The sequence below is a fragment of the Drosophila miranda genome, chromosome 2 (genome assembly GCF_003369915.1).
Source record: "Drosophila miranda strain MSH22 chromosome 2, D.miranda_PacBio2.1, whole genome shotgun sequence".
In the NCBI taxonomy this organism is placed as follows: Eukaryota; Metazoa; Arthropoda; class Insecta; order Diptera; family Drosophilidae; genus Drosophila; species Drosophila miranda.
Window position 1 is genome coordinate 19,557,533 of NC_046675.1, and position 15,730 is coordinate 19,573,262.

General features: G+C 43.1%; 1 protein-coding gene across 4 annotated transcripts in view; it reads right to left on the bottom strand.

The window, feature by feature from the left end:
• Window positions 1-4,138: 4,138 nt before the first annotated feature.
• Window positions 4,139-15,730, bottom strand: part of LOC108154150 (hemicentin-1) — a 78,124-nt gene continuing 66,532 nt past the window's right edge. For 3 of the 4 annotated variants that reach the window (XM_033389153.1, XM_033389152.1, XM_033389151.1), the window contains 3 exons: window positions 13,632-13,909; window positions 9,836-10,033; window positions 4,139-4,671 (listed from right to left, as the gene is read on the bottom strand). In XM_033389153.1, the coding sequence (XP_033245044.1) occupies window positions 4,255-4,671; window positions 9,836-10,033; window positions 13,632-13,909 (893 nt within the window). In that variant the 3' untranslated portion in view covers window positions 4,139-4,254. Of the gene's footprint in view, window positions 4,672-9,835; window positions 10,034-13,631; window positions 13,910-15,730 lie in introns of those variants that run through there. The other variant, XM_033389154.1, reaches the window with a different exon arrangement.

Consider the following 15,730-nt stretch of genomic DNA (forward strand, 5'->3'; position numbering starts at 1 on the left):
CGAAAGCCGCGGCAAATTTGGTCAGACAACGCAACCAATTTTGTCGGCGCTAAGAATGAGCTGATGGAGCTAAAGCGCCTGGTCCTCAGCGACGGCCATCAGAAGGCGCTGCTGGATTTTTGCTTGGTCGAGGCTATGGACTGGCATTTCATTCCTCCGAGTTCCCCGCATTTTGGTGGTATATGGGAGGCTGCAGTGAAGACGGCCAAGTACCAGTTCCTTAGTTTCAATTTCAGAGAGCCCTGCCGATCTAACTCCAGCACATTTCTTGAATGGTGGCCCTCCTGCTTCGTTCGCTGAGCCTGAAGTAACGCGGCTAAACTTCGATCGCCTGGACGGCTGGCATCGTGTTTCGTACCTGCAGCAGCTCTTCTGGTCCCGGTGGAAGGAGGATTACATCACGTCACTGCAGTAGCGCTTTAATTGGCGCACTGCGAAGCCCAGCTTAGCAGTCGCAGATTTGGTTCTTGTCAAGGATGAGAATCTTCCTCCCATGAAGTGGCCACTGGCGAGAGTGGTCGACCTTTTGCCTGGACGAGAAGGCGTTTCCCGAGATGCTGTGCTGAAGACGTCATCTGGAATCACCAAGCGTGCCGTCAACAAGAAGTGCCTGCTGCCCCTTAAAGATCCTGTTGAAGTGTGGCTTCCAACGGGGGGAGTATGTCGGGTCAAGCAGCTTAAATATTGTAAATTATTGCTAGTGGTGCGGACGAAAGGAAATGCATTTTGTTGTTGTCATTTCCAATGCCCCCACTGTAAAGATCATTTGCTACCGCATATGCACATTCAACGGAATTCTTTTGTCTCTTTATATCGCAATCTCTAGTACTCGGCTTAACAGCGGCCCCGAGCAGCTCTAACGCTCTCGGGCTCTCCTACTCTCTCGCTCGCGTCTAAGCTTGCTGCATAGGGCCCGGCAATTTGGCCCGTCAGCCATTGCATGGGCAGTCTTGAGCTAATCGTCGCAGCTATTAGATTAACATCCTCGCATCAATCGTTCGCCCAATCATCCCCACATGTACATACGCGTTAAGTTGGTTTACATATGCAAATAAATTGTGAATTATATACAACCTCTCGACTTTCATTAACTTAAAATTGCAACAGTTATTAAAAACGCTTAATAGCTTAACACTCGGGAAATTGATTTGTAGAATAATGCCACTCATGAGGACCAATCAGAGCTAGTCATAAAATCAAGTAGTATCGCATTCCTAGCTCCCTCATGTAATGCAACACCGATCGCCAGCAGCGGATGCCTTTGATCAAACGCCGACGCATTTCCAAATATCGTTCCAGGCACGTACGCCACCGACACGAATATGCAGCCGAGGAAAGCAGCACCCAAAGCCAGACTCGAGAGAAGGGCTCATGGAAACTAACAAACAATAGACAAATCAGTTCCGTTTTAGACAAGCAGACGTAAAGTTAAGTCGGGGATTTAAAATATTAAGTTGTAAAAATAAAATTTTTTTAAAAACTTAATTTCGAGTTGCGGATATTTAACAGGCGCAGTCGGCAGGATTTCGTTTAAAATTAACACCTATATTTCGGTAATGGTCAGCTTGTGTAATTTATAATTACTGTGATCACGTAATCCCGGAATCGTTAATAAAATTGTGAAATCCGCCAAAGAACCTATGTGCTGCAGGCACATACGATTTGCAAAACTAATTTAAGTGAACTGAAGTAAGCGGAGATAGTGAATCACCAAGGACAGTGAAACACTAAATACAAAATCAAAAAAACTTACAAGTGAACCAAAATAAAGTTAAAAACTACAACAAAACAAAACCAATCAACACCAACAAATACAACATCGCGTTACCATTGCTGTCGATCCGACAAATACCTGCCTTTGATGGTTCATCTGGACAGTTGAGTTCGTTCATCAACCGAATCGTGTTAGGTTAGGTAGAGGCGGTGGCCAGACTCGCCCGGACCCCGCCACACTTAGGCCCATTTCGGCCCACTGTGATACCGCTTGGGATGATGATAGTGTTGAAGGGATTCTCTGTGTACTCCTCTGGAATTCGATAGTCCGTTCTTACTGGGACAATGTTGTTGTTATTTAGTATGGATGAGTGACCTTTTTGTTGAGGTGCCATTGATCAGTGTCTCTAAGACGTATTGCTGGCATTTCTGCCCGCTCTTTTCCTGCCAGGTCTAGGCTCTGGAGGCATAACATAGCGTTTAGCGCCATGGAGTGGTGCGAAGAGCTCCAGTTCGCTGCAGTTCGCTGAATTTTGCCGAGTTGATTGGTGGTTGTCGTTTTTGATAGGACATGCCACGAAACGGTAACTCCGTAGAGTAGTATAGGGCTGACTATTGCCAGATATATCCATTGGACTATGCTTGGGCTCATGCCCCACTTTAAGCCAACAGCTTTTTTGCCTTCTTCACTCTATCCTTGACATTCAGGTTCCAATTAAGCCTAAGTAACTGGCACTATCGCTGAAGGAGAGCCTGTATCCATTTAGTATTGGGGGGTTGAGGGGCCGGACCTTGTATTTATTTGTGAATAACATAAGTTCCGTTTTCGAGGGATTTACTCCCAATCCACTCGATTCTGTCCATCCGGACAATCAAGCGAGCTTTGTCATTAAGTCGCAGAGTGTTTGGGGGTATTTCCCCGCGAAGATAATTGTACGATTGGACGATCGATGATGTCACGTCATGCATATGAGCAATGAGCATCTCCAAGTGACGGTCCACCCCCAGGTCAGTCAGGGCTTCTGTAATGGCGTCCGGTACAACGTTGTTAAAGGCTCCCTCGATATCAAGAAAAGCTATTAGTGAGTAGATGCAGAGCCTGACTGTCTGTACTCAAATGCAAATTGTCCGTGCAGTTCCTTTCCTAGGACTGCGAATAAAATATCATGTCGGTGGTCCCGCGGAGTTGCACCAAATGAATCCGCAAGAGCAATTATTGTCGCAAGTTGCCGCTACTGCTGACTGCTGCAGGTACTGGAACTTTTTTATTCTATAAAGTACATCGATCAAAACCTAGCACAATATTTCCAAATAATATTATCGCAGTATGTCCTCCTTTAACCAGTGAAAAAGTGAAGCTTACAGTTATGGCGGCACCTCATGGTAGCCGAAAGTATGCGCGTTCATTTGTGGCTAGAAATTCACCTTTTATCGACATACATTAAATACTAGATCTAATACAATCTCGCCTATCGCGGTGATAGATTTTTGGTGAAAATGGATGTGTCCAGAGGGAAGCGTTTCCGACCCCAAAAAATATAAATATTCTTGATCAGCATCAATAGCCGAGTCGATTGAGCCATGTCTGTCTGTCCGTCCGTCCGTCCATCTGTACGGCCCTATTAGCGCCTAGTGATCAGAGACTATAAGAGCTAGAGCAACGACATTTTGTATCCAGACTTTGTATCCAGACTTTCTGTCACGCTAGCACGCCCTGGTTGTCGCTCAATGTTAGCGCCGTTTACCGAAGGAGAGCCATACTGAGCCATACGGTTATAAATGTAGAGTTGCTGTCGCAGCAGCAACTCACAACGTTCCGCCTCGTTTTTAATAATACAGTGTTTCGATCCAGAAGCTAATATTATATCTTACTTAATGAATAGAATTTAAAAATTTAAAATTATAAATTTAAAAATAAAAAACAATTTACTTTAGAATATGTTTTCTATTTCACCGCACAAAAACAATAAAATTACATTTTCATTACTGTTCGTAATAATGCCTTAATAATGTACTTAAGAAAATTACGATTGCTGTTTGTTAGTATAATAAGTTTATAGATTTATAAAGCAATAATGAACCACCTGTGTACTGCAAACGCTGAAGTTCGGCAGCGCTGCGGCGCTCTTTCGTTGGAAGGGCACTCTGCAGTTGCCGCTTCGGCTTTTGTTTTGATCTGCTATCATCAAAATTAGTTCTATGTTAATCTCTCACCGCATTGGTTGCATATCGATCTCGCGTATTAAGGTTTAACTGGCCGGGTAAACAAGCAAGCAATCTTGAGCTAAGCCGTCGGTATAAATAAACATTATTGCGTTCGACCCTAATCGTTTTATTCAATTTCGAAGTAAATAGTTGTCAAAAAAGCTTGGCATCTTAATAAATTACATTACATTTAACCGCAAAATAATTTAACTATGAAAAATACTGTTTCAATAATAAAGTATAAAAGTTTATTCTAAGAGTTTGAAATTCAGGATACAGAGAATATTAATAATGTAATCACAGGGGAGTGTCGACCACCCTGTGGAATTTCTATAGTCATACAGTGCTGTCGCGTTTAATCATTAATGGAGTTTGGACGGTAACCTCGTCATCGGAAAGATTTTGTTCAACTGAGTGAATTTCATCGCTGCCGAGTCCTATACAGACTCTACCGCTTTGAGATTGGTTTATATGATGCAAGGGTATTGTTCTTCCTTGTGGCTGAGGTAAAACATTTGATGGCGAAGGAATAGAGCTATTCGAAGCTAAAGATGATGCAGTTGAATGTCCAAGCAATGATTGTGAATGGTTATGGCTATGCACTCTTGATTGTGGAAAAGAAAGTTGATGAAACGTTGATGTTGGTCTAATTCCGCTTATGTTGCAATTATACTTTGGCCAAGCATTTTGCAACGACTGGCGAGGTAGTGTACATTGGGAAATTGAGCTTGAATATACATGTGGAGTAACGTTCTGAAATAAAATAAAAAAATATGTTTTAGAATGTTTTTATTGCTTAGAGTTTTAAGATAAGAATATAATAAGTAATGAGTACTTAATAATCTATAATAATTAGAGGATCAAGTAGGCCGAGAACGTGGAGGTCATCACAGTTTTACCTTATTCCACTAAAATAGCTAGGAGTTATTCGGAACAACACCAAAATGAATGCCTCGCCAATTATATTATATTATATTAACTGCAAAAGCATTAAGATGAGATGGCATAGGAGCGTGAATCCGTACCAGAAAAAAACAGTTTAACCACCACCCAGCGTCTTAACTGGGGACGATTTTATAAAACTAATAATATCGATTAAGCATACTCTTCAGAATATATATTTAGTATTTACCACCTTAGTTTTTAGCTACATGATAATTTTGGATTGATTCAAGGACTGTTCGATTTGATTCATTTGGTTGACAATTCAAGCTTTTACTTAAACCTAATTAAATCTAGCACTTCGGCATTATTTTCTACACGTATTCCAAAAAATCAGTGTTTTTTAAGACTTTGAGTACATTTTTCTCAAAATCTTGAAATTGGAACTTTTGGAGGTCAGATTCGTATTCAGCGATAAAAATTCCAAAAAATCCTTTAAATATGAAAAAAGTTTTTTTTTTTCGACCAATATTTCTGAAAAATTATAAGAGTTTTTCTAAATGAAAATCACCGAAAACTTTGGGTGGCTGTAATTTAATTATTTATTTGGCGGGGCGAAAATGAATACGCTCGATCTCCTTCAATATTACTCTTACTCTAGCTAACCTACGGTGGCAAAGCGGGGCGAATTCCGCGAATGCCGCAAGCAACTGAGACTCTCCTGGTCCGGAGTCCGCAGTGCTGGGGGCGATGAGCGACCCGCCTGTCAGCAGGTTCCCAGGTGTTAGAACCTCGCCGTCGCTTGGATCTTAGCTGATGGCTCCCAGCGGCCTCGAGTTCATTATTGCCTCGATGCCGACGAGGGCGAGCTCTTCGGCGGTTAGGAGCAGTTGGCAGTTTTTACACCTACTTCCCATAGCCGTCCCATGTGAGGAGCTCGCGGCGGTATGAACGCATCCGTTCCTTGACGCGAAGTCGCGAATTTCGTCTCCTTGCTCCTTGAGCCTGATCCGCAGAGCGCTGAGGTGGCGGCTCACTCCGACGAAGTTCGTCCCGATGTCGCAAATGAACGACTTGTGGATATCCTCGGTGCTCGACGAAACTTTGGAAAGCCGGGGTATTCCTTATTTAGTTGTTAGATGTATTCACATCCAACACTCCTCTTCAATACAGATATTTCTAAATTGATTCATTTTCAGTAAAGACAATTCTTATTTGTTATATGCATTCAGACCTAGCATGTGTGTAGTAGGTCTTCTTTGTTAGTAGGTCTGCACTCATATGATCAGTAGGACAATATTTCAGATTCAGATTACATCATTACTATAGATTTCGCGTACATAATGATATCTATGTTCTTACCGTGCATGTTCTATGTTCTTAACCGGATTCTTAACCAAATTCATAGCGCTAATGTTATCTCCATAAATTATTATTGGTTTTTCATTAATGTACAGTTTCATTTCATTTTATATTTTTCGAATATATACTGCTTCGGTGGCTGCTAGGGACAACACCATATATTCCGCTTCAGTGCTGCTTAGTGCCACGGATACTTGCTTCTTGCTTTCCCATGCGAAAGTGCTGCCACCCAGGATGAAAGCGGTCGACGCTATCGCCGCCCCCGTCTGCATCCACGTATCCGCACACCATATTTCCAGTCTTCTGATATTTGAGTTTAAGATGCTTCGTTGTATTCAAATATCGTAAGATCTGCTTTGCTGCTGCTAAATGCTCCTTGTGTGGGTTGGTATTGTGTTGCGATAGCTGACATACGGAATGTAAAATATCGGGTCTTGTCGAAATAGCCACATACATAAGTGAGCCCACTAGGGATTGGTACTCGGCCTGGTCCACTGGATTGCATGACTCGCTGTCACATTTGCCGTGGAATCCTGGAACCAACGGCACTGACGCAGTACGGCAGTCTATCATGTCATACTTCTTTAAAAGCTGCAACAAATGCTGCCTTTGGTTTATAGTGATAGCGCCAGTTAAACCATCTCGTTCAATGCCCATGCCAAGGAATTGATGAATAGGGCCTTTATCGACAATCTGAAATGCATTCGAAATTACACATTTAATTTCCTCTAACTCACCAAGATCTGAACTGCAGATCATTGGTCATCAACATATACGGTTATTATGTTGACATGTGTGCCATTATGACGCGTATATATGCACGGCTCACTTGCACATGCTGCGAAAAAATTTCGTCCAGTTTGATTTTCCACATTTGACCAGATTATTTAAGTCCATACAGAGATTTCTTTAATCTCAAAACCAGACCATCCTGCTGCTCGAACCTCTTAGGCTGCTTCATGTAGATCTCTTCAGTCAAGTCTCCGTTGAGGTACGCTGTTGATACTTCCAACTGGTGCACATGAAATTCAAGCTCAGCTGCTATCGCCAAACCATTCTGATTGTAGCATATCTGACGACAGGAGAAAACGTTTCGTCGTAGTTAACGCCGTATTTTTGTCCGCATCCTTTGGCAACAAGTCTAGCCTTGTAACGTTCCACTCTTCCATTTGCATCATGCTTGATTGCGTACACCCAGCGACATCCAATTGCTTTTTGGCCAGACGGCAATTGCGCTCGCTCCCATGTCTCATTTCTCATCAGCGCGTTGTACTCCTCTAGTATAGCTGTCCACCATTCACTGTTGTTCCACGGTCTCTTCACAGTTTAACAAATTTACATAAATATGCTGTTTTCCCGGTCTTCCTCTTAGTCCAGTTCTTATCAGTTTTGGTCTGCCTCTGCCTCTGCCGCTGCCTTTGAGTGTTTCGTCAATTTTATGGTCATCATCCCCAGCGCACCCAGCGTCTGCTTTTTCCTTGTTTTCTTGGGAACTTGGGAATCTGTAATATTCGGCTTAATAAAACGCACATGGTGGTGGTGAATGAGGTGAATGAGTCACCTCTTTGTGTGGTCCTCCATTTCTTTGCGGCTCCTCAGATGACTGGCCACCCACCTTGCTACCTGATAAGCCAGCCCTTGAACTTCGCCGGAAGGCTCTTCTGGGTAAATAGCCCTACATATACATGGTTTCTGATTCCAAGTATGCGAATTCATTTGCTTCCTTGCAACGCGTTTTCGGATACATTCACAAGTTTTGTAACCGAATTCGGCGCCCCGGACTCACTGTCTCAGACATTGAACATGGAACCCAGGTATTGCTGCGACTAGTCCAGCGTACTCAGCTATGGGAGGACATGAAGTCACTGCGGGCAAGGGGAGCACACTGCTTATCGAGCTCAATTGCATCATTGTCGCCATCACTTTGGACTTCTCAGGGTAGATGGTCAACTGAAAACTCTTCGTTGGATTTTGATGGCTATCCATCCAATCTTGATCTTTCGACTGAAGCCCAGGATATTGGAGCATTTTATTGCGGATCTTCCAAAGGAGCGGCTCGACGGTTCTCATACCTTTGAGATCACAGGCGTGGACTTTTGTGGGCCGTTTTTCTACAAACCGGAGGCACGCAACAAGGCTCCAATCAAGTGCTACATCTGCGTCTTCATTTGTTTCGCTACCAATGCTGTTCATCTGGAGCTTATAAAGGACTTATCTACAGTTTCTTTTCTTCATGGACTAAAGCGCTTCATATGTACCAGACGAAAGCCGCGGCAAATTTGGTCAGACAACGCAACCAATTTTGTCGGCGCTAAGAATGAGCTGATGGAGCTAAAGCGCCTGGTCCTCAGCGACGACCATCAGAAGGCGCTGCTGGATTTTTGCTTGGTCGAGGCTATGGACTGGCATTTCATTCCTCCGAGTTCCCCGCATTTTGGTGGTATATGGGAGGCTGCAGTGAAGACGGCCAAGTACCAGTTCCTTAGTTTCAATTTCAGAGAGCCCTGCCGATCTAACTCCAGCACATTTCTTGAATGGTGGCCCTCCTGCTTCGTTCGCTGAGCCTGAAGTAACGCGGCTAAACTTCGATCGCCTGGACGGCTGGCATCGTGTTTCGTACCTGCAGCAGCTCTTCTGGTCCCTGTGGAAGGAGGAGTACATCACGTCACTGCAGTAGCGCTTTAATTGGCTCACTGCGAAGCCCAGCTTAGCAGTCGCAGATTTGTTTCTTGTCAAGGATGAGAATCTTCCTCCCATGAAGTGGTCACTGGCGAGAGTGGGCGAGCTTTTGTATGGACGAGATGGCGTTTCCGAGGTGCTGTGCTGAAGACGTCATCTGGAATCCCCAAGCGCAGCGTCAACAAGATGTGCCTGCTGCCCCTTAAATATTGTAAATTATTGCCAGTGGTGCGGTCCAAAGGAAATGCATTTTTTTGTTGGTTGTAATTTCAAGTGCCCACTGTAAAGATCATTAATTACCGCATATGCATATGCAGCGGAATTCTCTTTATATTTCCTCTATCATATTATATCCACCACTAATTCTCTTCCTCTTATTAAATTGCTAATCCTCACTCACCTTTCTAGTAATTAGTAATTGTAGTGGTATTCGTAAATGTATTTTGAATGCATGTTTAGTTTCTTAACATACGCATTTTGTTCGGCTACGCACCGCGCGTCATGCGGCAGCGCTACTCGGTCGGTTGGGCGGGAGGAGGGCTGCGTTTTGCTACTTGACGGTGCAATAATTGCATCGCCTCTTGTAAGATGCAAACATTGCATGTCAACGTCCATATAAATCTATCGTACTCTGCTTAGCAGCAGTCCCGAGCAGCTCTAACGCTCTCGGGCTTTCCTACTCTCTCGTTCGCGTCTAAGCTTGCTGCATAAATAGTTGTGCATAGGGCCTAAACATTTGGCCCGTCAGCCCTGGCTTTTTTCGGTCGTGAGCTAATCGTCGCAGCTATTAGATTAACATCCTCGCATCAATCGTTCGCCCAATTACCTACATATGTACATACGCGATAAGTCGGTTTACATATGCTAATAAATTGTGAATTACATGCGAACTCTCGACTTTCATTAAATACAGAACTCGCAATATTTATTAAAAGCGCTTAATAGCTTAACAGAGATGATTTGTTCTACTTGCTTACAAAAAATATGTACTTACAATTGAGATTTCTCCAGCCATAGCCTGTACCGGGCTATGCACTCCACTGCGTAAAGTACAATAGCCCATGCCGTGGGAAGTGCGTAATGTCATTTCAGCAGCTGTTATATGTTGCGGCTCATTTAAAGAAATTCCTCTACTAGGACTGTGGTCAGTATGGATTGTTGAAATCTGTTGTCTGTTCCGTGTACTGTCGGGCTAGAATGATTGTGATGATTAAATATTTCCTTATGTTCCCGATATATTAAATAATTAAATTAAATATCTTTCCAGTGTGTAGTAATAGCACTATTAGCACTATGCGACAAAATGTAAACTTTTCATAACTAGTAGCTGGTTTTTAAAAAGGGCCTTTGCAACGGCAATACAATAGCAAGATGAGCAACGCTCATACATTTGTTAACCACTTTATATGTATACTCATTTTTGTTAAAGATATTATAAAGAATAATATAGAGTACATATATGATTATAATGAGCAGATATACATAAGTAAATACATAATATATTTCATACATGACTTGACAGTCGAATAATTGTCATTAGGGTATTCAGCGTGCAATGTGTAAATCAGCAAACAATTTTTAAATACGTTTGCATGCATTAACAAGTAAAAATGTACGTGTGCGTACATTTCTGAACGATTTAATTCCGCTTTCATTACTGCTGTTGTCACTGTCGATCTCGCTATATAGGGCTCGGGCGTTGATGAGGGTTAAAGTCTCCTCTGGAAAAATACGATCTTCTTTGTTTTCATATTACGGGATTGAAGCCTATTTCAAACTAGGGGAGGAAAATCGTTCGTTCTCTTTCGTAGTGACTAGACATATTGTTGTTTTGAGCTACGCCGGTGTTTTGCCGAATTCATCTTTTAATTAAACATAATTTAATTATATATTTCGTACGTCGGTTAGTAGTGTGTTTGTTTTGTTGTTTTTTTGTAACTACGCTCTCAAATAACATATAGCCCGCTCTCTTGTCGTAGCTCTTCGTGTTTATCGTTCTCTCCCTATTACTCAAACCTCGCTCACGAAACTTTTCTCTTTTATTAGCTCTCGTTTTAACCGCTGTCATATCAGTCTTACTAATCTGATAGATATTTGGCTTGAAATTTTACTTTTTTTTTGTTCTTTTTAAAAATTCCTAATTGTAAAAACGCTGTTGGATATAATTTTACCGATTTAGTTTACCGTTCTATATATAAGCGATATATAAAACGGAGCTGTTACAAGAGACACGTAGTGGTACGGTTAAACGTTTATTTGAGAGTAAAGTGGTATATACATTATGAGCACGATAAAATAAAGTGTTGCCAGATAATTGTTGCTTATTCAAACAATAGTATCGATTACATTTTTAACAAACGCCATGGTCTGTGTCAAAAAATAATGCAAAAAGGATATAACTTATGATCCCTTGCTGGCTCTGCAATAGCGCAGTGCACTAAAAATCAGGCCTGAAAACCCTCGTGTGTGTGATGCTATCGCGAAACAAAATGGTTTGACCGACATGGTCAAATTCATGAGGCAGACGCGTAAGGGCTGCAAAGAGCTGACCGTTGTCAGAAAGACAGCTTCCTTTAAGTGTAGGTACACAATATTTAGAAAGGACCGTTCGTCTCGATGTGCAGGTGTTGTTCTCATTGCAGTGGACTTAAACTTCACGTCTGAACATTTAAAAGTCTAGGTTCAAAATGACCTGGAGTTCCTGTGTGTACAATTGACTTCATTACTTGCTTGTATATTCCAACTTCTTCGGATATCTCCTCGCTACCAGATAGGGATCATATGTTCCATAGTTCCAGACCATAGTTCTTCGTGGCTTCATTTTGCCAGGTATTGTTTGGTCTTCAGTAAACGACTCTAATAACTAGTGCCCATTCCACTACATGATTTTTTTGACTGCTTACTGGACCTGTTCCTAACCTTGGGTAGATTGATTGATCTTTGCTTTGTATCGGATCCGAGCCAATAGTTGTTAGCCGGAGCCCTTTCGCTCACTATACCTGCCATCCACAGCCTACCATCCTACTTTCGAAGTGTCGCTAGATATAGGACCAACTGTATTGGATTGGTCGAGTAGGCCACCTGAACGTGTCCGTTGCTTTCGTAAAGCCGAGTTTACGAAGCTTAATAATCTAATTAGGAATTTTGATTGGTCCGCTTTGTACTTGTGCACTGATGTTATAAAAGGCACAAACATTTTTTACAATGCTCTTGGCACATTTTTTGATTCTTGTGTCCCGCTTTCTTGTGCGATTAGATCTGGAAAACCCCCTTGGTTTACCAAAGAGTTATCCAGCCTAAAAAACTTAAAATCAAGACTTTATACCAAATTTCAGGATGTTGGTTCTCCTACTTCTCGCTATGTAATAAGCTCGGTCAAACTTTTCAGTTCTTAATGCACAATGCTATAAGAACTACCTATCTCGATGATACGTTTTTCTTAGGACCCTAAACAGTTTTACTGCTCCGTAAACAGTAAGCCTAGAATGTCCGCACACCCATCCTCGCTATCATTTCGTAATTCGTCTGCAAATAATGATCAGGCAATTGCCGATCTTTTTGCCCAATTTTTCCAAACCACCTATTCTGAGGAAAGCTACTCTGGTCATCCGTACCCATACGGTTTACCTAGGTCGAACGGCATTTTCAGTCCCTTGTTAAATGAATGTTCTTAACTTCATGATCTTCGACTGGTTAAGTCGGTGCGTCACCGGGTCCAGACGGGGTTCCAGGCTGTGTACTCAGGTACTGCGCCGAGGTTCTGTGTGGACCCTTGCTTAAACTATTCACCCTGTCCATCGATTCTTCTTGCTTCCCCCCGATCTGGAAGGAATCGTTTATAATTCCTCTCCATAAAAAAGGTTGCAAGTCTGACGCAAAAAATTATAGAGGTATAGCAAAACTATCCGCTACTCCCAAAATGTTTGAGAAGGTATTAACTCCGCACTTGCAACATCTCTGCAAGTCACTTATATCTCCCGCTCAGCATGGATTTATAAGGCGGCGATCAACCACCACGAACTTGTTAGAGTTTACCTCTTTCATTATTAAAGGCTTTCAAGGTAACTTACAGACGGATGTTATTTACACCGACTTTAGTAAAGCATTCGACTCTGTAAACCATTCCTTTATCGCATAAACTTGACCCTTTAGGGTTTCTGCCCAACCTCCTGAGATGGATTTCTAGCTATCTTTGTGCCAGTTATCAAAGAGTTCTCTTCAAAAACTCCCTCTCTTCACCAGTAACGGTTTCTTCGGGAGTACCACAGGCCCCTTACTCTTCACACTCTTTATTAATGACCTGCCTTCGGTATTAACATACTCTCGAGTACTTATGTATGCGGACGATGTTAAACTATGTGTCCAGCACAAGGACATTTCATTTCATTCTCGCTTGCAATCCGATCTCAATAACTTTCAGTCATGGTGTTGTGCTAACTTGTTACACCTTAATGCCTCGAAAAAGTTATGACATTTCATCGTTCTAGCACCTTGTTGGCTCCCTATACCCTATTTGGAGGTTCTCTTGAGAGAATTACCCTGGTGGATGATCTTGGGGTTATGTTAGACCCCAAGTTAAAGTTTTCTGAACACATTTAAACCATGGTAAATAAGGCCATGGGCGTGCTTGGGTTTATAAAGAGGTGGTCAAAGGAATTTGACGACCCCTACATAACAAAGACTCTCTATACCTCGCTAGTTGAATGAACTGCCACATCTATATACTGTATGGTTAGTGATCGAACCGATTTCTCTACATATAATTAATACTTAAATGACTCGACTCTTACCTGATCATCTGAATCAATAGTTTCCGGTACAACATCGGGATTTTTTTCATCATAATCCTCTAGATCCTTACTTGCAGAACTTTTATCGCTTGGTCCTGGAGATTCACCTCTTGATATATTCTCATTAGACAGTTCTTTCTGACGCCTTCTGGATGAAGCTGTGCATGGTATTCGTAGAGCGAGTATAATCGCTAGTATGGCGACCAGTACAGCTAAGGTTAATCCAATTGTTAGCGATACAACTGGCGAGAATAAAAGCTCCGCACGAAGATTATTAGCTTAAAGTTAAAAAAAAGCATGAAATTGTTCGATTTGTTATTTAGAGTGTATTACTATTAGGTTGATAAAATTACTTATTTACTTATATATTTACTTAATAAAATATTATATAATATCAATCAAATATAATAAGTATGTTCCCCTCAGGCTGATTTAATGGCGTCAATTAGGGTCTCAGAGTCTTGAAATTGCCTTCCGCCCTAATATACTTTTCGAGACAATAACCCCCAAACGTTTTCTATAATATTAAGGTCCGGAAAGTACGGCGGCCAGTCTAGCAATTCCACATTTTGTTGATTTATCCACTTTTTTACCACTCTAGCAGTATTCTAGCCAAGAGGACGAAAACACCGAGCAACCGCTCGTTTGCCGAGGTGGCGAGAGGAAAAACCCTGATTGGAGTCCTAGATAGGGGCTCTAAAGACGGGCAGATTCCTTGGGACAAATGGCACCTCGTGGAAAACGAGCTCCAAGACTGCTTCCTCCAGGAGTTGGAGAAAAATGGAGGACCGCTCGTTCGGCGGCCCTCTACGCGAAGGCGGTAGTATCGCTCAAGGAGGTCTTCCCAGGAGCCCAGCTGGAGGCCGTGAAGTGGGAGGACATCCCCAGCAAGCCGAGGGCCAGAGCGTGGGTCTCGGCGAAGCCTGCAGAGCCAAATCATCCTCGTCCTGAACGAGGAGTCGTTTAGACTTCTCCACGACACGGAGGGCGCAGTGGACTACGGCTACAAGAAGGTAGTCGTAGTACCGTACAAGTCCGACTCTAAGGGCATGCAACCGACGGTCGAGCCAGACCTGGAGCCCCCGGAGATCCGTAGCATGGAGAACAAGCCTGTGTCGGTATCGGACGTGACATCAGTGGTGTCGGATGACATCCTAGATGGTTGCGTGTCAGACGTGAGCGATCTTACTAGGGATCTCAAGCACATCGGGGTCGGGGACGAGCTGGACAATGGTGGAGGTGAACCTCAGGAATTTCACTGTTACTCCTGCAGATAAACCTCCACCATTGTAAGGCAGCATGCGCTGCTCTCTTGCTCCACCTAGCCAAGGGTGGAGCCGACATAGTCCTCATTCAGGAGCCCTGGGTCCTCGGAAACAGGGTCTCTGGTCTGAGTACTCCTGACTATAAGCTATACGTAGCTGACACCGCAGGTAAAACTCGCACCTGCATCCTTGCAAAAAGAGATTTGCACTTATTTTTGCTCCCAAATTTCAGCAATGAGGACCAAACAGCAGTGAGCCTCGAAGGCCAGGGGTGCTCACTGAGAATCTGCTCCATGAATTTGCTGCCCCTCCACAGGCGCTCAGGGCGCTAATCACAGACTGCGAGGCCAAGGACACCGGGCTAACTGTAGGATGCTACGCCAATGTACACCACTGCCAGTGGGGAAGCACTGACACTAACGAAAGGGGTGAGTACCTTTTCAACTATTTACTGACCACTCAGATGGTCCTATTAAATAGGGGGAGTGATCCCACCTTCATTATTACTTTATTACTTACTCATTATTACTTGCCTCTCATGAGATACATGGGAACATCGTATCTTGGAGGGTCCTGGAAGAGCACTTCTTCTCGGACCACAGGTACGTGGAAACCGTATTCTCTTTTTCACTACCGAGACCAGCTCAATTCCGGAACCTTAGGCGGACAAACTGGGCTCGGTACTCAGACCACCTCTGTCGTGTTCTCCCTGAGACTCCACCTGAGGAGGAGATTTCCAGGGAAGCCACGTCTCATCTTGTTAAACTATTTTCCGACGCCTGCAATGAGGCGCTCGATTAATCCTGCCCCTCTGGCAAGAACAGAGGCCGGAAG